General features: G+C 39.1%; 1 protein-coding gene across 4 annotated transcripts in view; it reads right to left on the bottom strand.

The window, feature by feature from the left end:
* Nucleotides 1-22,705, bottom strand: part of GADL1 (glutamate decarboxylase like 1) — a 163,353-nt gene that overhangs the window by 67,480 nt on the left and 73,168 nt on the right. For all 4 annotated transcript variants that reach the window (XM_038570621.1, XM_038570622.1, XM_038570624.1 and 1 more), the window contains one exon: nucleotides 5,112-5,311. In XM_038570621.1, coding sequence (XP_038426549.1) covers nucleotides 5,112-5,311 — 200 coding nt within the window. The remainder of the gene's footprint in view (nucleotides 1-5,111; nucleotides 5,312-22,705) is intronic.

The raw sequence follows: 22,705 nt of genomic DNA, 5'->3' as shown, positions 1-22,705 counted from the left end.
CTGAATATCCATTTAACCTGAGGGCCATGGCAGAGGCCTAGAAGGAGCCGCTGGCAACAGGTAGCCCTGGGTATTGGGAAACATTTTCAACTTTCCTAGGCAGATATCAGGGATACTCAATCACCTGCCTGGTACAGGAGGTGGTGGTTTTAAATCCCTCCTCTGGGTTTGGATCATGCTTAATAATTGCATATTGTTGTAAATTCCCAATGTCACTGGTTTTCAAACAACCCAAGGGGCAATCAAGCTTTTAGTCATCAATATTTCTCCAGATAAGAGTTTTCTTGCAGATTGTAATGACAAGGGTCGGATGGAAATTAGTAAAGGCCTTAGAGATCTTCCAGGCACTAATTTTCCCCTTTTTCCTAGATTCTGACAACTCATTAAATAGGAATCTTTGTCCTCTAATGTCTGCTTTTGCTTTCCCAAGGGAAGAGAGAGCAAGCTATCTGATGAAGGTGGTGGCAATCCATTTCATCATTCCATCACACTCTGATCCTTAAATCTTAAGTAAATATACAAATTTCAAAACTAAGCTCCATTTTGATTCAGGAACATGGAATATTGTTTTTAGGGAGCCAGGGCAATCTTTCTTGCAATATTTCAGGGGGAAAGAGTTGCCCGGCCCTTCTAGTATTTGAGAGACCTGACCGAGGGTCTAGGGAAATGGGTGTCTTTTCTACATCAGGCTATTTGGTGGGTATCCCAAATAGTAATGCAATCCTCATTTGCAGCTTTACTTTGCTAATTCTTATCTCCTGAAGGAAATAATATGTCTTGGAAATAAAACAACATTAATTATGAAATTATAGATATTATGCCAGGCGGAGCCTTCTGGGCACAAATGAGAATTGTTTTTATTAGGTAAACTCTAAAGCCAGTGGCCTAGGGTCAGCGAGCTTGATGAGAAATGGTGTTTTAACTCCCAAGAGTCAGTGGTTTGAACTGATTACACTGGCTCACTTAATCAATGGTGTTCTACAGTTAGTATGGACTAGCTAGTGAGTGCCAACTGTTAAATATTCAGGAATTTTGCAAATCTCAACTGTTGGCAACTTGAAATTTTACACAATGGGAATATTTACACCGTGGAAGTTGGCAGACGTTACAAACTGGAGTTTTTGTTTCTCCCTCCAGAGAGTCAGTTAACCAGGACACCACTGTACCTGGGCTCAAACACAATAGATCCTAGAACTGAAAAAAAGCTTTTCCTTTCCTAAAGAGCAGAACCAAAAACCAATTAGCCAATTTGAAAATAAATAAAACCATAAGAATAAATACTTATGTTTCGAGCTTGATATAATTCTTAATTCTAGAGAAATTTTCTTTCTTTGAGTTTAGAATTTTGTATTCATTCCAAGTGATACGTCTTAAAGGGCTTAGCCAAAAATAAAATGAAAATAGAGGTACCTGGGTGGCTTAGTCAGTTAATTGTCTGACTTAAGATTTTGGCTCAGGTCAAGATCTCGGGGTTGTGAGATTGAGCCCCATGTCAGGTTCCACACTGGACATGGAGTCTGCTTAAGATACTCTCTCTCTCTCTCCCTTTCCTTCTGCCCCTCCCTTCCAGCTCTCTGTCTCTCTGTTTCTTTTTCTTAAAAAAAAAAAAAAAAGGAAAGAAAGAAAGAAAAAGAAAAAGAAGAGAAGAGAAAAGAAAAAGAAAATGACTCAATATTTGCTTGGCCTTGGGGGTAGGAGAAAAGGATGATTTCTGCTCATCCCAGGAATAGAGGGTTGGATGTATGAAAACTGTGGAAAGTTAAGGCAAAAAAAAAAAAAAAAAAAAGAAGAAGAAGAGGGATCATTTTTCAAATATTTAGATATAGGTCACAGAGTCTGCAGTGATGCTCGCTGAAATGTTAATTCAATTCAATTCAACTTGACAAACATTTACAAACAATAAGTGTTTGTTGAATTGAATTGAAGTGTTAACATTTATCCTCCTGTGATATTTCGCTGCAAAAATTAGAGAGTATCCTTAGACTATAAATTAAATCCTACCCTGAGATGAATTTTAACTTTATAACAAATATGATCATCAAATATTTATATCTAGCCTTCTTTCAAGACACCTGTCAATGAATTACTTAGCAGCTTAAATCAAATAATGTGGATAGTCTACCTCACTTAAGTAGTATGAGAAAATGCCAGAAAAAAGGAAATAGAGCTTTTTGAACTTTTATTCTAATTGAACAGAAACTATGAATATTTATGGTAGACAGTTTCATTATTTTCAACATTGGGTAGTTATCTACCTTAATTCTGCTGGAAGTACACTAACCCTGCTCCTAATAAAGGCATATTTTCACCTGTTCAGCATATATTCTATAAGAGGAATTGATGTTGTCCTAGTGCCAAGGGAGGGTATGTGACTCAGTATGACCAGTGAGAAGATCACATTTCCCTGGCAACAGTGACTGATGACAGTTAGACCTTTGCCTCATTCAGATATGAAAACTTCCTTTGGGATTGCTGAGAGAGGAGCACATTCTCATTTTGACCTTGAACTTGAATCTGGGACAAGAGAGGATAGAGAGCGGACACTTCTGGCAGCCTTTTTCCTACATAGGAATAAACCCACATAAAAGATGGCAAACCTGAAAGATGGAGGAAAATCGAGGCCTGTGATGTCGTTTAAGCCCTTAGATAAAGTCATTCCAGATGTCATCATTATACTAGCTTAGAAGGAACATGGGATAATAAGTTACCTTTCTTTGTTTATAGTATCTTGAATTATGGTTTCTTTTGCTTGCCACCTAACCCATCTTAAACAGTACAGTGTTTATAGATTTTTAAAACTACTTCTTAAATCATAATCACTAGAATTGTTGACTTCTAACAATCTTCTATAAGTGCCAAAGCCATCTCTTTACCTGTCCTTTTACCCAAACCATTATGAAAAAGAATAAAGGAAACCTCATTTGAAATGGAGTCAGGAAGCCATGAAGATGGAGCTTTCCTGCTCTACAAACTCACCATCAACTGCAGACCTCAACAGGAGGAGGCGTGCCTTGTATTTTCCAACAGGAAGAAGCCTGTTTTACTACCACAGCAAATAGGAAGATTTTCTCTTTGTCTAGCAAAAGCTCTAGGCAATGAGAAGCCATACTACCAGCCAGTGAGAAACCATCATTCTCTGTCTCTTCCAATGGGGTCATGTTGAAAACAACCCCTCTCAACTTCCCCTTTTCCTCTATACAAGTGAACTCTTCTCCTTTGTTCTCCAGACTCACCTATGGCTTGCCATACTTTGCATGTCGTGAATTTCAATTCCTCTGCCATTCCCAAATATGCCCATTTTGCTGGTAAAAAACTGGCTGTTTCATTTTCAAGGTCAATACTATGTAAATATGCAGTTCTTCTGCTAAAGGGCAGGTTGTATTCCCTCCCTCTTGACATTGAGCTTGGCCATGTGATTTGCTTTGGCAATTGGAATGCCAGTAGATATGACATAATCAGGACTTCACAATCAGCTTGCAGGGACGCCTGGGTGGCTCAGCAGTTGAGTGTCTGCCTTAGGCTCAGGGTGTGATCCTGGGATCCAGGATCGAGTCCTGCGTTGGGCTCCCTGCATGGAGCCTGCTTCTCCCTCTGCCTATCTCTCTGTGTCTGTCTCTCATGAATAAATGAATAAATCTTAAAAAATAAAACACAAAGTTGGCTTGCATAATGGGGCTTGCCTTCTTGGCCTTCTGTCATCTTCAACACAAGAACATACTCTGGCTCACTTGTTAATCCAAGGAAGATGCAAAGCATGTGGGGAGTAGACAGAGACCCTCCACCAATCCTCACAGCCACCACAGAATGAGATAAAGCCACTCCAGCCCACAAGCAGATGTCCGAGAATAAATAATTGCTGTTTTAAGACACTGAATTTTCAGACCGCTGTTAGACAAAGCACCCATACAGCTTCCAGTATAGAAAGAGAAAATTGTTTTAAATCTCTAAGGAGAGACCTCAGGATTTTGCAAGTGAAATGTGAATAGGAGAGAGAATCCAAACCAGAGTTCACAAACGCTGATGCCTATAGTGGTTAAGCAAGTAAGAATAACCAAAAAATCATATAGCATGTAGCATACATCAGGCACTGTTCTAAGTGTTTGACATATGTCAATTCATTTAATCCTCATAATGATTACTTGAACGATGTACTATTGTTATCTCCGTTTTATTGGGACAAAACTGTTGTACAGAAAAGTTAAGAAAATTGCTCAAGTCACCTAGGTTGTAAATGATGGCGCTAAGTTTTGAGTCCAGGTTGTCTTCAAAAAACAGGAGGAAGCAGGGGGAGTGTGGTTCTCTAGACAGGCATCAACATGTTCAGTGGTTTGTCACCATGTGGGATCGAGAGCATTCTGATCCTTTGAGAGGAGCCAAAAATCCAGATTTTTGACAATCTCCCTATTTTTAAATATTTTACATCTTCAAATGTTTGATTTTTTTTTTAACACCAAGAAGATTAAGCCTATGTAGTTCAGGCTCAACAAATCAGATTTAAAATTAAATTCGGCTATGATCTGCCCATTTGCACCCACTGATCCACGCTTAGCAGAAGAGTCTTCTTTGGGTGGCAAATGTCCACCACCTGTATCTCAAGAGTTTTTCTAATGTCTTGGAAAATGGCTTCAAAAGTTTGGTCTCCACTGTTATGATGAAGCAAGTAACTATAGCACTTTCACATTACCTTTACCTTTGTGTCTTTATTCCAGCCCCACATTCTCCCAGACTTTTCAGGTCTTTAAAATCACCATGATTTGGGCTCTTCCTACACCCATTTTCTTCCATTTCTAGGGCTTCTATCAGTATCCTTCAAGGATATTAAAGAAGCCTCCTGAGTGCTCCTGGAGCACCATATACCCACCCTTACCAAAAAGTAAGTTCACTTGCATTTTATCAGCTTTGTCACCTAGATGTATCTCTTACTGGGCTGGGATCCCAGAGGGTAGGGGTAGGACTGCTTTGTCCACAATTCCTAACACATAGTAGGTACTGAGAAAATGGTCATTCGATGAAAGAAGAAATGCACAAATGAAAGAACAGATATACAGACATTGCAAATGTTATTTCCATTGATTCTGTTACAGACATACACACACACATAGGCTAAGTACCTAGATAAAGCGAGTGCACGATTAACTCTTTCTTCAAGGCCTAATGTGCCCAGGGCCTTCCAAGTCATCCAGAACTTGAATGCATCTGGTCTCCTGCTGCATTGGATAGACTTGTCTCCCGTGTCGTAGCTGACATCATAGAATTTATCCTGCTGGAAGAGGTAAGATGCCTTGGCAGAATAGCATTTCTTAAGAAGGTCCTTTTAAAAAGAAAGAAAAAAGAAAGGAAGGAAGGAAGAAAGGAAGAAAGAAAGAAAGAAAGAAAGAAAGAAAGAAAGAAAGAAAGAAAGACTGTAAGACTGTCCATTTTTAGAATGATTTCAAAAACACACCCACAAACAAAACCTGTAGGATGTTCTACTACCTTGTGCCAAAGCACCTGTTCTCACTCTATGACTGCCCTGCATAGGAAGCAATATGTGTTAACTTTCAGACACAGGTTACCATTTTTGTTTGAAAAGGAAAAAAAAAAAAAAAAAAAAACCTCCGAGTTGAGAATGCCAAGTGCATCTTCACAATCTTATTGATGAGTATTTGGAAGCTTGGAGGTGACCGTGTACAACACATTGTACAGACAATATCAAGGTGGATCAATTTCTCAAGATGAAAGAAATCTATCTATAACTCACTCAAGCCTCTATATTGGAAAAAATACCTAATGTATTGAACACAACACACTTAATATAATTTCATAGGCAAGAAACTATGCATTTATATCTCCTTCCTTTTAAGTTATATCCATGTTGACAAGCCCAGAAGTGAAAACAACCCAGGGATTAAAAAAAAAAAAAAAAAAAAAAAAAAAAAAACCTGAAGAAAGAACTGTAGAAAAGTTCATCAGGAGCCAGCAAGTTATGATCCCCACAAATATCAGCTGCAATTCCAAAGTGGTTTGGGGGTTGGTTTTGCAACCAAATTCAATTCTCATTTACTGACTGGTTACCTCTCTCTAAACAGTGGGCAATAATTTACTCTGTTTACTACCATTCTAGATTCTTCACCTTGACCTCTAAATTTTTAGAATTTAAACCCTGTTGCCTTCAAAGTTACCTGGTATCTACAGAATCCCATATTTCCTAACACATCCTTCATAGTCCTCCAATTGTCTGAGCATCTTCATTGCTACAGAATACCTAGTAAAACCCTTTGCTTCCCCAACATAACCAGACTACTCAATGTCCCTTAACCACTAGATCATGCCCCATCTGCATCTTTGCTCACACCATTTGCTTGACCTCACCTTTATTTTAATATAATATTTAACACATTCAAAAAATACATATGGAGTACTTACAAGTTCTGAAGTTTTCTAAAACCAAAGACAGTCTTTCCTCTTTATCTAGGTCTTCCCTTCCTTTGGGTCCCATCTCAAGTTATGCTTTCCCTTCAGCATCTTCCCTGCCCATGTCATTGGACTCACTTCTCCCTTTTATATTTGGATGCCTCTGCTGGCTTTGCTCCTGTGCTGCTGGTACTCAACATGCAGTCTGTGTAGATTCTTTCTTTATGTGGCCAAGCAAGTTCTTGAGGGCAGGAATCATTTCCTATTCATGTCCATACCAATAGAGCTTAACACTGTATTGGACATAGAGGACCCTCCCTAAGCAATTAGGGTGATGATACCACTCCCTGTATTCCACACTTCCCTAACATTCTCCTGACATGTAGTATGAACAGAATAAACACAGATATATGAGCTTCTCATTTGGCACATCTCCTAAGTCTTAATGATACGAAAGGATCAGTGCCGTACAGGAAGCTATCAGAGAAACTCCCCAGTGGTCACAGAGGTCCTAGAAAATGATCTCCTCTAAACAGAGAGGGTATTCACTTGACTGATCAATGTGGTACATTCCAAATGAAAGCAGCCACTTGCTGTCTTGATAGTAACATTATCTTGTGTGGACACTAATATGTATATAATGTGTTCCACTAGCAGAATGCATGATTTTATGCTATGTAAAAAATTATAGACCAATTATAATCAAGAACTCCAAAATTCCACTCAACCAGCATCCAAAATAAATAGTATAAAATAATAGCTAAAAGAATACTTGTAAGTCCTTAGTTTTGTTCTGATGGATATTGTTGGTAGACACAGGGGAAGAATAGATGGCTCTGGTTTCCATATTAAGGTATAAAGAGCCCCTTACTCTTTTTTTTTAAATTTAACCTTTAACCTTTTTTTAAATTTTATTTTATTCATGAAAGACACAGAGAGAGGGGCAGAGACACAGGCAGAGGGAGAAGCAGGCTCCACACAGAGAGCCCGACATGGGACTCGATCCCAGGTCTCCAGGATCACACCCTGGGCCGAAGGCAGCACTAAACCGCTGGGCCACCCAGGGATTCCCTACTCTTTAATCTTTACTTTTACTCTATCAGCAATCCTCAGCTGTGATCACAGCCGCCACCATTGCATCTCCCTACCCTCAAAGGTCAGAAAATTTGATTATTATTTCCATAGCAACTGCAGCCTGACAATATATTATAACATTAAAAGGCCACTGCAGGAATCCTTGGGTGGCTCAGTGGTTTGCCACCTGCCTTTGGCCCAGGGGGTGATCCTGGAGTCCTAGGATAGAGTCCCACACTCCCTGCATGGAGCCTGCTTCTCCCTCTGCTTGTGTCTTTGCCTCTTCTCTCTCTCTCTTTCTCTCTGTGTGTCTCTCATGAATAAATAAATAAAATCTTAAAAAAAAAAAAAGGCCACTGCATACATTTTAGGGACAAAGCATGCACATACACTCTTATACTTGCATCATGACTATAAATTTACTTCCATCAACCATGAAAGACTCAAAAAAAAAACACAAAAAACTCCCAAACAGATGAACTTTGGACATGTCTTGGGAAAGTTTCAGTGCCTCAGGCTAGTGATTGAAAAGGAGAGGAAGCCTATCCATTATCAGGAGATGAATTGCATCATCATAGGCAAATGGAGAAGAGAAGAGCCAAAAAAGCATAGAGCAGAATGAGTGATTGTCCTGTAGTCGCGACACCATTAATTTCGTTACACTGAAAAAAATTCTCCTGCCTTGGGAAGCTTTCATAAAGAACAACTGGAGGCTTGGGATTCACTTTATTGAAAATAAATGAAAACTTTCACCACAAAGTTCCTGTTTTGCATTTTAGTTTACATCCTTGTGTTAAAATGGATGAGACGTCTTTAGTTTTAAGATACACATCTAGTACGAGAAGATGCTCAGATCTCCAGAGAAAAGAGCATTTTGGAATACGTAGAATAAAAGTTAATGTTTTTGAAAACAATTAGTCATTATTGTACCATCAAAAAGAAACACCCTGTTTATCTTGCTCATCTTTACAATCTTAATGCTAGCAGGACTATAAATACTAGTTATGTGATTTCCAGGGACATGGATGCAATGAGAATACCAATTGGTTTATATTGTGATGCCATCTCAAACAGTTCTCAGGAATTAGTAGCTATTGTATTATCGCACTCACACAGTGGCAAGTGAAAGAAATGCAGTCAAAGTAGCTTAAGTGAAAAGGGGAATTTTTTGATAGGCTTATATATTTAAAAGTCTAGTCATAGACAATATTCAGGCATTGGTGAATCTAGTATCATATCTGGAATTTGTCTTTTTCCTCTTGTTCTCTTTTGTATTGGCCTCTTCCCCAAGGCAGAAAGCTGATAAGAAGCATCCCAAGAAGCTCTGTTTGGAGAGAGAAGGGGAATGGAGAAGAGACAGCCTCTGCCCGTGATGCCACTGAAGCGGAGAGGGCCTGTTGGCCTCCCAATCTCACTCTCTTGTCTAAACGTCCTGTTGCCAAACTGAACAGGGAGCCAATTGGCAAGGGAGTCTGGGAAATGTGGTTTGTAGGAGTTGGGCCCCTTTCAGAGCCAAGCAGAGGAAGGCTGAAGAATGAATTACACAGCAAAGGGAAACAAGCAAATGGCAAGCATGCTGCATGAGTACAGAAACCACAACTTCCCTTTTCACTGTTGGGCTCACAGCACTTAATGTAGCACATGAGAGTAATCACCAGAGCTAGAATTAATGGAGTCTTTACTGTGTGTCAGGTACTGGATATGCATGAACTCATTAAATCTCCAAACAGCCCAATGAGGTAAGTTCTGTTATTTTTGTCAATGCTATTGTCCATGTGACAAAACTCCAACATGGTGAGGTTCAGTTAATTACCCAAGATCACGTAGCCACTAGATGGTGGAGCTGGATTTCAAACCAGGGTGTTGGGATTAAGAACCTGAACTCTATCCATGACACTCCAGTCTTTCTACAGTGGGCCCTTAAGTACATGTGGAAGAGTGCTCCAGCAATGCTCATTAAGAGACCTCAGAGGGATCCCTGGGTGGCGTAGCGGTTTGGCGCCTGCCTTTGGCCCAGGGCGCGATCCTGGAGACCCGGGATCGAATCCCACGTCGGGCTCCCGGTGCATGGAGCCTGCTTCTCCCTCTGCCTGTGTCTCTGCCTCTCTCTCTCTCTCTGTGACTATCATAAATAAAAATAGAAAAAAAAATTAAAAAAAAAAAAAGAAGAAAGGAAGAGACCTCAGAGAGCCAGGTAAAATGGGAGATGGCCTATCAAGAACACATTGAAATAGAGATCGAAGTAACTATAGTCCTGTTGCAGATCCTTACTCTGTTCCCGTAAGTATGACCTCTGTTTTACTAGCAGTGGCATCTTGTTTATAAAACATTTTTATAGGTTTCTAAATACTTGTGATTGTTGTGATATTTAAGGGCATCACTACTACAAGTACATAATGAACCCGGTAGGTTGCATGTTTTCCTTGTTGATGAGTCAAGCCATTTTTTAAAAATTTTCATAGGCTAGATCAAATGCTACCTCCTTTTGCCCAGGATTCAGTGACTACCTGGGCCTACTTAAGTCCTCACTCCTTGCGATCACGTTTTTCAGCTTAGCAAAAGAAAGCTACCCCAAATGCTTCCCATATGGCTCTTTCCATATTCTGTCCCATATAATTATTTATATGTAAGACATTGTCTAAATGCCTTAGGAAAGTGGTATACTCATCATCTCTGTACTAATTAATTCATTACAAAATTATGTACTGAGGACCTGTTATATAACAAGCACTATAAGAAGCCTGGGCTACAACCCGTAGAGGTAGTAAGCATCTCAGCTAACATTTGTGGATTGTGTGCGCAAAACTAAATTTAGGCTATAAATAGCAGAAAGGCTTGGTTGTCATCAAAATGCAAAAGTGAATTTTAAAAATGATCATATCTTCTGATCTTGGCTTTATTGATGGATTGCACAAACACTGAGTGGCTTAGTATATGCCAAAAGCTGTGCTTGGCACTGGACATGTAACAGTAAAAAGAAAATCACTATCCCTAAGAAGTTTAAGATGGAGAGAGTGATAGGAAAACAGACAGTTACAGGATGGTGCTAGAATAGGGGTAAGAACACGGGAACGTGAAGGCAGGTCAACTTTCATTAACTTGGAGACATTAGAATAGGGCTGTTCGGGAGAAGAAATATGTTACTAAGAGCTGAAAGATGGGGAGCAGCTGGGTAGAAGAGAAGGTAGAATTAATTCAGTATGACTTGGGCTAATTAACCGGGAAGGGCAGAGCTGGGAAGGCTGGAAAGGTAAAGAGTAGCCAGGTCACCATGCTCTTAAGTGCCACAATAAGAATGACTGGCCATGGAATTTTCCCAGGCTTGTACAGATATTTCAACTTAAACTTCATTACTGAACTGGTGGAATAAAGTGAGAATCAGCAGATGTGGGAGTCTGCTTTTGATTTAGTCACCTGGTGTCAGAGCTCAAAGCAAGTTCACTCAACATCTTGGCCTTCATTTTTCTCATCAACATAAAGGAGACAGTGATACTTGTTCCACCTGCCATTACAGGAGTATTGTGAAAATCTAATGAAGAAATGTCAACCAGGAACGCCTCTCAGTCTTTGGCCAAAATCCTGCTCCTCACTTCCTTTCTCTGACACATTCCCATACCGGTGATTACTTCTCTCCCCAAGCAAGCTGAAGAACAAGATGCCAGCTCCAGACGTCTTCACTGTGTATGAAATGAGCATATTATACCTCTCACCCTCCTCCCCTTTTAATGGTATGTGTCTGTAGCTATAGAAAACCAAGTTGATAGATTATGTTAAGGCTATTAAGAGAAATCTTCGAGCAATAGGAAGAACTGTCCATGGTCTTCATCCTCCAAGTGGAGATAAGCCTTAACCTTGCTTAAGCTCTTAGACTTGATGGCTTTCAGAGATACTGTGGATCTTTCAAGTGAAAAACAGACAGTAAGGGATGGGGTAGGGGAGAAGGAAGGAAAGGAAAAAAGATGACATAAAGATATCTCTTCAAGGAGAGATTTCAAGTCTTAAAGTACAGGTCAATCCCAGTTATGCCCCAGTTATCTGTTTATATGGGTGTGTTTGAAACCTGTGGAAACCAGACTGCTCATTTTCTCCTCCAACACACCAAGGTTCTCGTCCTAGCACACACCCTCAGGAATTGTTGACATTTTTTGTCTAAATAGCTTTCGATCTACAAAGTAGGAAGGTGAGAATATATCCTCATTTCCTTCAATGGAATGTCCATCCACTACTTTTGACTCTCTCTGTTTTCCCTTCGGTCCTTTCTGACTTTCAAGGGTATAGAGCATTTTATTAATCCTTGTGGTAGGACTAAGATCTGGTCATCAAAATCACTGGCAACAGGAAAATTTTTGCTTTTGCCTTCATCAGAGTCCTGACTCCATCCCTCTGTGCTATGCACCTTCCACTGGACTCCCCTAGTCTCGGACAGTCACTGAGTGACAGCAGGGTGTGTTTGTTTCATACACTCAACTCTGCTGTAAGCTCTGCTCATTGTTGGGAATTGAACTGTAATCAGTTAGATCTCAGCTTTCTGGGCTTCTACACACAGTGTTTCTGCATTTTGCCCTAATCACATTCATCTATAATCCAAAGCAGGTACCCTTTCATTTGCAGATTCTTTGGATAGACATCTTTCATTTTTCTCATGGTATGCCTTTGATCCTTTCTTTTTGGATTGATTTATTTAATTTATTTTTCTTTCTGTTGCATGAAGCTTTTTCACTGGCTGTCAGAGCAGAAAATTGTTAAAAATCATCTGGTGTTGCATCCTGCTTGAGAGAAAGCTTATTATTTTTAATGAATGGCCACAGGTTTTTTTTTTTCCCCAAACTCCCCAGAAGATCGGGATTCTTATTTGCCTTTTCCTTTGTCATCTGAAGGCTAGTTTCAGACACGCTGTGCCTCACAGGCCACCTCAGTATCTGCAGAAGGTTCACACCCAGACCCAGAGGCTTCTGTTAGCAGCTCTGAATCATTTTTTGATCAATTGATTCAGCCCTCTTTCTTATTCCATTCAAGCATTTTCCAGACGTTAGTATCACCCCTAGATCAACCTCTGCCTAGGTCTTCAATTAATTCTCCAATTCTCACTCCCCTCTGTCATGTGTATTTTCTGGAAGGTGTTAGGTATGGAAGTTTGCTTGTATTTAAGATGCTTGTGCTTGAATTCCTGAAGAATTGGGTGAACAATCTGCCCTCCTCTCTTCTAGCACGTGGTGAATCATTTGAGTCTGTTGTCCTGCCCACAACGAGGTGGGAGGGGTGGTCCCCTTTCCCAAGGGTGGGGCCAGTGAGGCCAGAAACTCCCTAGTTTTCTTGATAAGGTTTCTACATTACTATCACATGAACCATTAAAAGATCAGCAGGGCCAAATCACCTGGACATCATCTGTCAAAACCACTAATTATCCTGGAATAGCTGGGCACTTAGTGTTAATAACAACGCTCCACTTCTCCTTCCACAAGGCCTCCTGGAAGAGTCCAGAAAGTTTTGTTAAGTGCTAGGCTTGCAGGCCTGATGGGGATTTTCAGAGAAGTGAAAGAGTACTTTAGTGCCAGACTGGAGATCTGTGTTTGCTAACGAAGTGTGGCAAGTGTAACTCTTCCATAAATATCTGTAAATAAGGGTCAGAATGAGCTGATTTAAAAATGCGGAGCCTGAGCTAAAAAAAAATTTTAAAGAAATGCAACTTAATAATTTTTAAGCAGCAAGGGTGACTACAGGAGAGCAGAAAGTTGGGCTCAGTATCTTAGAGAATGTGTAAGTGCTTCTATAAATAGGCAAGAAACATTTGATAGTGCAGAGATCACTTGGCGATACCTCTGCATGCCCTACAAGCATTTAAAAATAGTGCAATTGGGCTTCTCTCTTAGGACAGATGAAGATTTTCTGATTTTCCCTAGGTAGCTATCAACATAGTTTCTCTACTAAAGATAATCTAAAGCAATGTTTTTCAAATTTCGATTATAACCCACAGTAAGAAATTATTTTAAAATAGTAACAGTATTTACCCTAATATACATGAAACTGAAACAGGAGTTTCATGCCATTGTGCCTGTCATTACCACATGGACAGCATACTGATATTTACTATCTGTTCTGACTCTTCATTAAAAAGGAAAATAAAAAGCTGGGGTGACTTATAATCAACTATATAACTCAAAACCAATTAGTATGGCAATTCTTCACCCTAGCTAATAATAGAATTATCTGAAGAGGGTTTTGTTGTTGTTGTTGTTTTTAAATACCAATGCAGAGTCCTGACTCCAGACCAAAAAGTCAGAATCTGTGGTGTAGGGTAAGAGCAATGGTATTTTATTTTTCAGCTTCTCAGATGATCCTAATGTGCAGCCAGGATTGAAAACCATTGTTCCAATGGGTCTTAATCTTATGTTGAAAATTCTCGATCCAGAAGTTTCAGTGAGCATTACATTTACACTGAGTCCAGAGAATTCTGAAGGGATTTTACAAGGACATATACACACAGTTGATTATCTAACTACTTTGTGGGCTATTATTTCCTGTTATCAAAGTTTTATTTCTGTGTGAAGAATGACTTTATCCTATGCACCTAAATAAAGAAAATATAGGTTAATATTAATAATGCTGGACTCTTAATCAAAGCTGGGGAGGAGGAAAGCTTCAAGCTATGAAATATAAGGCCAAGGACTGTGGCCTGACTGTGATGTGTAAAACCATTTTCCCACAACCTTAATCTATTCAACTTGTTGATTTGCTCTGCTTTTGTGACATAGAACAAAAAAATATTGGTTTGGAGAAGCTTAATCATATTAATACATAAATTTTATTCACTCAGCTCTGGCAGGAGGAATTATCATCCTTGGTCTTCTTTCCATTACTTCCAACTATGAGTTTCTGTGATTCTCTCTGCTATCTATCTATTTATGCCCTATTTTGTTGCAAAAGAGATTTAAGGCAGCTTGCAAACACACAATATGGTAGGGTAAGGAGAGAAAAGGAAGAAGGTGAGAAAAGAGAGATAAGGGAGGTAAGGAAGGGAAAGGAGGAGGAGAGATGAGATCAAAGCTAAAGGAAACGCCATGGGGAAATGCAATGCAACTGGAGTCATATTTGGGCACAGAAGTCATCCTGGAAGGAGGGTGAAGAGCATAGACTATTTGCCAATTTCTTGGCACACCTGATAATCTACACATGGCAAAAGTATCTAGTAGTCATTTGCTCTTCTGAGCTCTAAGTATTTACTGTGTCAAGTACTTCACTTTGCCCCATCGTGTCACAGTTTCATTCAAATGTAAATTGAGGATAAGGATACTGCATGGCAGCCCACCTCCTGGGGATAAGCATTTGTGCCATAATATTTAAGAGCAATGTCTGGAAAAATATTCATTAATACAAGACCTATTTCTTCAATCTAGATGAGGCCTATTTGCATCTCTCCAAAATCAGTGGGCAGGTGCCTCTAGAAATGGTGTCTTTTATCTCAAACAAAATGGACACAGAGCAAGTGTACTTCCCTGGACTGAGGCTAGAAAAGTGATTCCACACTCGGAGCACAATATTTAACAAAATCAATCGAGGTCTCCAGCTGATTGTGATGCTGTTAACAAGGGCCTGGTTCCTTCTCAAATGGAATTTTACACATTCAGCAGCAAGGCCTACATTTCTTGGAGTTGGAGCATCCTCGAGAGGTCTGGCCTCTGAGGCCTGGAGTATAGGTAAGAGATTGATTTTATACAGGAGGAAAATGCTGTGCAGCAAGGCAATTTCTGAAACACAAGTTCCCTGCTCTTCATTGCATAAATCCCATTAAAGAGTTGCTGGAAATCATTGATAATTACCATGACCATGGGCAAGCCTACTTAAAACTGGCTTTAAATAATAGTTTACAATAAATCAGGAAGTACTCGGTTAAATCTTTGAATAGGGCTGGAGATGTAGTGGACAAAGATATTTTTTTCCCAAAGACTCATGATTAAATATAGAAATGTTGGGATCCCTGGGTGGCGCAGCGGTTTAGCGCCTGCCTTTGGCCCAGGGCGCGGTCCTGGAGACCCGGGATCGAATCCCACGTCGGGCTCCTGGTGCATGGAGCCTGCTTCTCCCTCTGCCTGTGTCTCTGCCTCTCTCTCTCTCTCTCTCTGTGACTATCATAAATAAATAAAAATTAAAAAATAAATAAATAAATAAATATAGAAATGTTCTAAAATGACAAAGATTTTTTCCATTACACAAATGGACATTTGTCCAGACTGAAGAATCTGTGCATTCACACGTAGCAACTCCTCAATCTGGACATAACAAGGAAAAAAATGTATTTACTAAGTGTCCACTATGTGGCTGGCAGCACAGTGCACACTTTGAACATTATCCCATTGATTGCATAGTAGTTCTTCACAACAAAAAGTGTCTCCATTTTACAGATAAAGTAATTGAGTTTTGGAAGAGTCCAACAACTTGTCAAGTTACATGCAAAGTAGTCCCAAACAAAGATGGAATTTGAACACAGGTCTTACTGAGCTTTAAGGTCCAAAAGTGAATTTTTCCCACTGAGAAATCACATTTAATCCCAGAATTTCCTAGTTCAAACTGTGGTCTCGGACACTAAGGAAGGCAAAGCCAGCCCTCTTCTTTGGATGTTCTAAAGCAGAGATGAGCAAACAGTTTCTTTAAAGAAACCAGAGAGTAGGGCAGCCCCAGTGGCCCAGTGGTTTAGCTCCATCTTCAGCCTCAAGTATGATCCTGGAGACCGGGGATCAAGTCCTAGGTCAGGCTCCCTGAAGAGAGCCTGCTTCCCCCTCTGCCTGTGTCTCTGCCTCTCTCTCTCTCTCTCTCTCTCTCTCTCTCTCTGCATCTCTCATGAATAAATAAGTAAAATCTTAAAAAAAAAAAAAAAGAACCAGAGAGTAAATATTCTCAGCTTCATAAGCCATACAGTCTCTGTCACAATTACTCAACTCTGCTCTGTATGAAAGCGCCATATAGGATACTAAGACAAATAGGTATGGTTGTGTTCCAATAAGACTTTATTTATAAAAACGAATATCTAGCAGGATTTAGCCCAGGGGCCATAATTTGCAGACCCTTGTTTTAAGATACATCCAATGAGGAGATACACTCAATAAGACAACCATTTCCAAATTTGTAGAGGTAAGAAGAGTTAAACATTTATATGAAGGCTCCAATCCATTGTCTTTCATTTTCACTGAGGCAAGTTCTTAATCCCTCTTATAATAATCAGTAAATATGTTGCTTCTAAAAAAGAATATTTAATTTAAAACAAATCAGAATAAAATTGTCACAGTTTATTTTTCTTTTTGGTTTGGAAATTTTGTTTTTATGCAACTTCCATAGGAAATGGCATTTGACTATCCAGACACATAGATTTGGACAATGGTTTATAATTTCTAATTTCCTTTGTTTCTCTAACACCCCAAGAAGAGAAAAAAGTACTCTGTGATAAAACTGGTTAAGTCTGGGTTTGTTTTCTGTTTTAAGATTGTATTTTGACATTTATGATAGGTCTTTGCTGAAATAATGCAGCAGGAGGAGCTATGAATATCAGACTGGAAGCTCATATGCAAACACCAAGTAGAAGCTACAATTGATCATAGAGCAAGAAAGGAGGGAGGGATGGAGGGCAGAGAGAAGGTCTCTCTGGTAGGTCAAAGCAGAGATGAGATGACTTCTAGGATCAGTTGGTCTCTAGGTATGAGAATTGTATTTTCTAAACCAAACCCTTGTTTGATGAACTGCAAGTGTCTCGAAGGGGACTATTGGACCAAAGTATTTAGAATAGCCCTGACTACAAATCCTGGGGGAGAGTGACTATATTTACAGAATCATAGGCTAAAAGAGAAAAAACAAATGAGAAAAACGTACATGCCAGGTCTGGGCACCAAAGAATTCGAAAGAAATTTACAGGTGAGCTTAACCAGCCTGGCTGGGTGTGTGAAAAGTGTTAGAATAAGCAAAATCATTAGCAACAGTATTTCATTTTGTCTTGGTTCTAAGAGGATTAAACACTCAAATCTTATCTTCCCAAATCAATATTTTCTATTTCTGTACACCCTCATGGCTTTAGAATTCACAGTTTCAGGTAGGAAATGAGGTTGATCTATTACCTGTCACCTCGATTTAGGAACACAGAAGCTGTGTGATTAAAACCATGGATTGTGGAGTGAAGCCTCACTGGTCCTGAGTTCCAGGGCCATCCTTTACCAGCTTGGGAGCCTTGGGGCATGTTATTTATGCTTTCTGTACTGTTTCTTCATCTGACCAGTGGTCAGAGTGATATGGGGATCAAATGGGTTAGTAAATTCCTCCACTCAGCTCTGGGTCCAACACACTTGCCCAAGACTGTATTGACCATGAAAACAGGAATGGAGAAGCCTGAAATGCAGTATTGGTAACAGGCAAACATAATGGTTAGATCACAGAGGACTTTGCAATACATCTTGCAATAGATCTTAGATAGAGAAGAGACCTGTAAAGCAGCCAGGAAAGCAAGAAGCCTCTGTGGTAAGTCGATGCTTGAGCAGAATACCATGAGAGAAAAAAAAAAAAAAAACAGGATTCGGGGTTGCAAAGAAGAGACTGTCTGGTATCCACACAGAGGGAACTACTTATCTGCGAGAAAAATGAATGTATTCTTAATGTGAAGTCTAAAGCTCTCAACACCCAAGATCCTTCCCTAGCCCCATCTCTCAACACGGCTCTCCCTAGTCCCAGACACCTGGCACATGTCACTGCCTGGACACTGCCTTACTCTACCCCAGACCACACATTCTCAATTTCTGACTGTTCAGGGAATAACTGTGCTATACAGCCTTTGGGATGAAGGCTTCACCTCTACTCCTGCCCCATATCCTATCATGCCCCTCAAACTTAACACTGCTGAGTATACCCTCTAGAAAGGCATTGTGGGCTGGCAGGGACAGTGCCCCAGATCCACAATGACCTAAAATGAACCACAGCTACGTTCCTTCTCCCCTGCTTCTCGAAATCCATAAAATTGGCACAATGATGAGAGACAAAATGTCTTCCCTGAGATCTCACCTAGCTTGGCACTGATGAATGTCATTTTTGATTCTCAACAATTATGATAAATGTCTTGAATATAAGTGATGACCTTTCTGAAGAATGCCTAACACAATAGAAGCATTGGGAGGCGAACCCATATAGGGAAAGACAAACCCCATGGGTTCACATTAATTCAATGTGAAACTGTAAAACTAATATCAGGCTCCGGAGTACACTTACAACTCATGGTTCCATGAAATTAACCTCCCCACCAATCATGAGTGAGTCATTTCCCCAATCACAGTCTTGTGAAATTAAAGAGACAGATAAAGAACTCCACTCCCTTGGAGATATTCCTCTTGGATTTCAACCGAACCCTTTAAGTGCAGGGGCCCCTATAACTTTCATAATTGGGAAATAAAACATCTTAGAGAGACTATGCTTCTACTGCTTGCTGTGGCTACCTCAGAGGCAGAAAACAATCTTTTCCTTATTATATATAAATTCCCGGTTCTCACTGGTTCTGAAAAAAAGCTATGTGTTTCATTGCATTTCACTACATCTCTGGCAAGTTGGATATTGAAAGGGCACAGAGCTTCTGACAGTACTCTAAATGAATGCATCGGTATTTCTGTAACTGGATGTCGAGGGTTTAATCTGCACTATGGTGCTGTCTAAAACTGGTAATAAAACAGAGGAATAATATGTCAAGATAAGATCCAAAGGACATATAATAGTGACATGTGCTACTCCATGACAAGGGCATAATGAAATGTACTGGAAAGAGAGTAGCCTTATAAAAAAGAAGCCATGAACTTTTTTCTGACAACTGGTATAGAGCCAGAAATGGGGAAGATAACAATCCATCTTCCTCGTTTCTTCTCAGTTTCTGGACCAAGTTTAAAGCTCAACAATCCATTAGGGAGTTGTCACAGCAGGAAATGGAAGATGTTTATAGTACACACAATTTAGGCTCTTTGCTTCGTCCATAATGACCACTAACTTCCTTTCTCACCCATTGAGATGGTCGCATTACACTACTCCCAGCCTGGTCATGGCTGATTGGACCAGAGATGGAGGAGACTAGGAATATGGAATTAACACTGAGAGATTCTAACTTAACTCTTGTTGGTCTCTTGGACAGACCTATAAACATCATACTGTGTAGTACCATATTTTACCTGCCACGTGAACTTACGAACAAATAACATTATTATGCATTTCAAAATTGCATCACTGTGGATGTGCAAAAATGACAATTTGTTTTTCCTTATCTGAAAATGTTTCTGATTCGGAGCTATATTTATTTCTAATGCCAAATATTTAATCTGGTCCCTTCCAGAAAACCTCAAAACTCTGAGTGATATGTTAGACTATTCAGACATAAAACATGGACAATCAAGATTTTTCCTCTGAGAGTTTTCTTCTTCTTGCTCTTTTTTTTTTTAAAAACATTGTTGGGATATTCACAAATGTCACTGAAGAGGGTTGCCAGATAAGATACAAAACATCTTACTGAATCTGAATTATGTAAAAATTTCACATAAATTCATAACAACCAAAATTTTTGGTAAAAGTATATCCCATTCAAAATTTGGGATAGACTTATACTAAAATATTATCCGCTCCTTATCTGATATTCAAACTTACCTGAGTATCTTGTATTTTCCTTCGCTAAATCCAGCAACTCCCTACTGAAGTTGGGGAGTGAACATCTGCTTCCTCAGTGTGGTCACTACTGTCCTTGTGCTGACCACCGACCAGGTGTCCCATCATTAGATCATCCCTAGATGATCTTTCTATCATCCTGCTTACACCTAAGGACCTGCCATAGCCTCTGGTTGTCAGGTCACAGCCATGCTCTTTGCTTCTTCCCTTACTTCCAGACCCTCTTGTGTCTTCTTATTCATTTTTAGTCACTTTTAGATGAGCTAGCTCTCTGCCAGCCACTCTGAAATTTACAGGGATATCTCACTATCTCAGGCACTTTATACCTTAATATATCCCCCAGTATGTCTACTTAATTTTTACTTTCCAAACTGACATGACAGTGTCAGGGGTAAGGGAAAGAAGAGGCTTCCCAGCTCTCTGACCCTCACCTAGAACTTGACCCAAGGCAGGAAAGGACATATATACCATTTATAGAAAAGTTTTATTCTTCCTTGGTCCTTTTAGGCTGGCATATTCATATTTAATATTTGGTTCCTCTTCAAACACTCTTCTCCCCACCCCCAAACCTTTAGGACTGTATATCTATTTGGAAAAGAAAGTACAAACTAAAAATGAATTCTGAATGATAAGGTATCCTTTCAAGAGTAACTTTTGAGGGCAGCCCTGGTGGCGCAGCGGTTTGGCACCGCCTGCAGCCCAGGGAGTGATCCTGGAGACCCTGGATCGAGTCCCATGTCAGGCTCTCTGTATGATGCTTGCTTCTCCTTCTGCCTGTGACTCTGCCTCTCTCTTTACCTCTCTGTGTCTCTCATGAATGAATAAATAAAATCTTTAAAAAAAAAAGAGTAACTTTTGAGTTGAAAAGGTAAAAATTTGTCACTCTTGATTTCTGCTTTCATTTAGGTCATTATCTGACTATAATAAAACATATCAGAATTTCATAACATATCTGTAGCACTTGGGAGGTTAATATTTCTTTTATAAACCATTCTTGGTTAGAAGAGTAAATCAACACTATTATTATGGATTAATTGGAAAATAATTTAAATGAGAACACTCCAAAACAAAATTTACAGAACTGAGCCCAGACTGCACTCAAATATAAAATAACATTCCTACTGAACAAAAATGTAAAGAAGCAGGAGAAAATGAATAACAGATAAATAAACCTAATAAATATGTGAAATGAAAAATAAATACAATTAGTCATTCCTTATGGAGGGTAGATAAACTAAATCAGGAAAAAATATCTTAAAAATTAAGATTTTAGGCAGGCATATAAGGCAAAACTTAAATGAAAATGATAAAGGGATAGTATATATTCTACTAACATATTTGAAAGTCTTAGTAACATGTATTAAATATTTAAGAAAATGTAAGTTCTTGAAATTGATCAGTAGAGAATGAAATTCATAATAGTTCAATAAAAATGGGGAAAATAAACACTACAGCAAAGGATTATCTCCCTCAAAATTTCTGGGCACTTTTATGATTGGCTTTCCCAAACATTCCTAAAAACTGATGATCTCTGTGTTACTGTAATTATCCTAAAATTAAGACAGTTTAAAAATGCACTCAAAAATACAATTCAACCAAGATCACACACACACACACACACACACACACACACGCAGCAGATCAATCATGTGACGACAGAAGCAAAAATCTAAACATACAAATCTATCAATACATTAAGGCAAATTACCGCAATAAAGTGAGGTAAATCAGAGATGTAAAAATCTATTAAGTCACATTTAACTTTGTTCAAGGAATAATATGATAGAACGACCTTATTAGATAACAAAAAGGAATATGGTAAAATTCAATACTCATTTCTAGATTATTTCTCAAGATAATTTATAAAGAATGTGTACTTTGGGGATCCCTGGGTGGCTCAGCGGTTTAGTGCCTGCCTTCAGCCCAGGGCGTGATCCTGGAGTCCCGGGATCAAGTCCCATCAGGATCCCTGCATGGAGCCTGCTTCTCCCTCTGCCTGTCTCTCTCTCTCTCTCTCTCTCTCTCTCTCTCTTTCTCTGTAAGTCTCATGAATAAATATATAAAATCTTAAAAAAAATAAAGAATGTGTATTTTAAGGCACCTTTAATGAAATCACAAAGAAGACAAGAATGCTTTCTATTTACTGTTATTACTGAATACATTTTTGGAAATTCTATCAGTACATTATAGTTGCTGATAACTGACATAAAATTTGCATATTAGAAAGAAAGCAAAATTACAGTGGTATATTGATCTAATTATCTATTTAGAAAATATAAGAGAATAACTTTAAATCTCTCAGAAGTAATAAGAAATTGGTAAAGTAGTTAAATATAAACACTTAAAATTTGTCCTTTATAGCAGCATTTACAATTAGAAGATTTTTAAAAGAGTCTATAATAATAACCAATACAAATATTTATAAATAATAGTAGAGCATATTCTAGTCCTCTGTGAGAAAAACCATCAAAACTCTGTGACATAAAATCTGATTTTTTTTCCTAATCATACAGGAGAGTATGAAGGGGTGGGTATGAAACTAGATTAGCCATGAATCGATCCTTATTAAAGT

Source organism: Canis lupus, chromosome 23, assembly GCF_011100685.1.
Source record: "Canis lupus familiaris isolate Mischka breed German Shepherd chromosome 23, alternate assembly UU_Cfam_GSD_1.0, whole genome shotgun sequence".
Lineage (NCBI taxonomy): Eukaryota > Metazoa > Chordata > Mammalia > Carnivora > Canidae > Canis > Canis lupus.
This window is presented reverse-complemented; position numbering and strand designations above follow the sequence as displayed.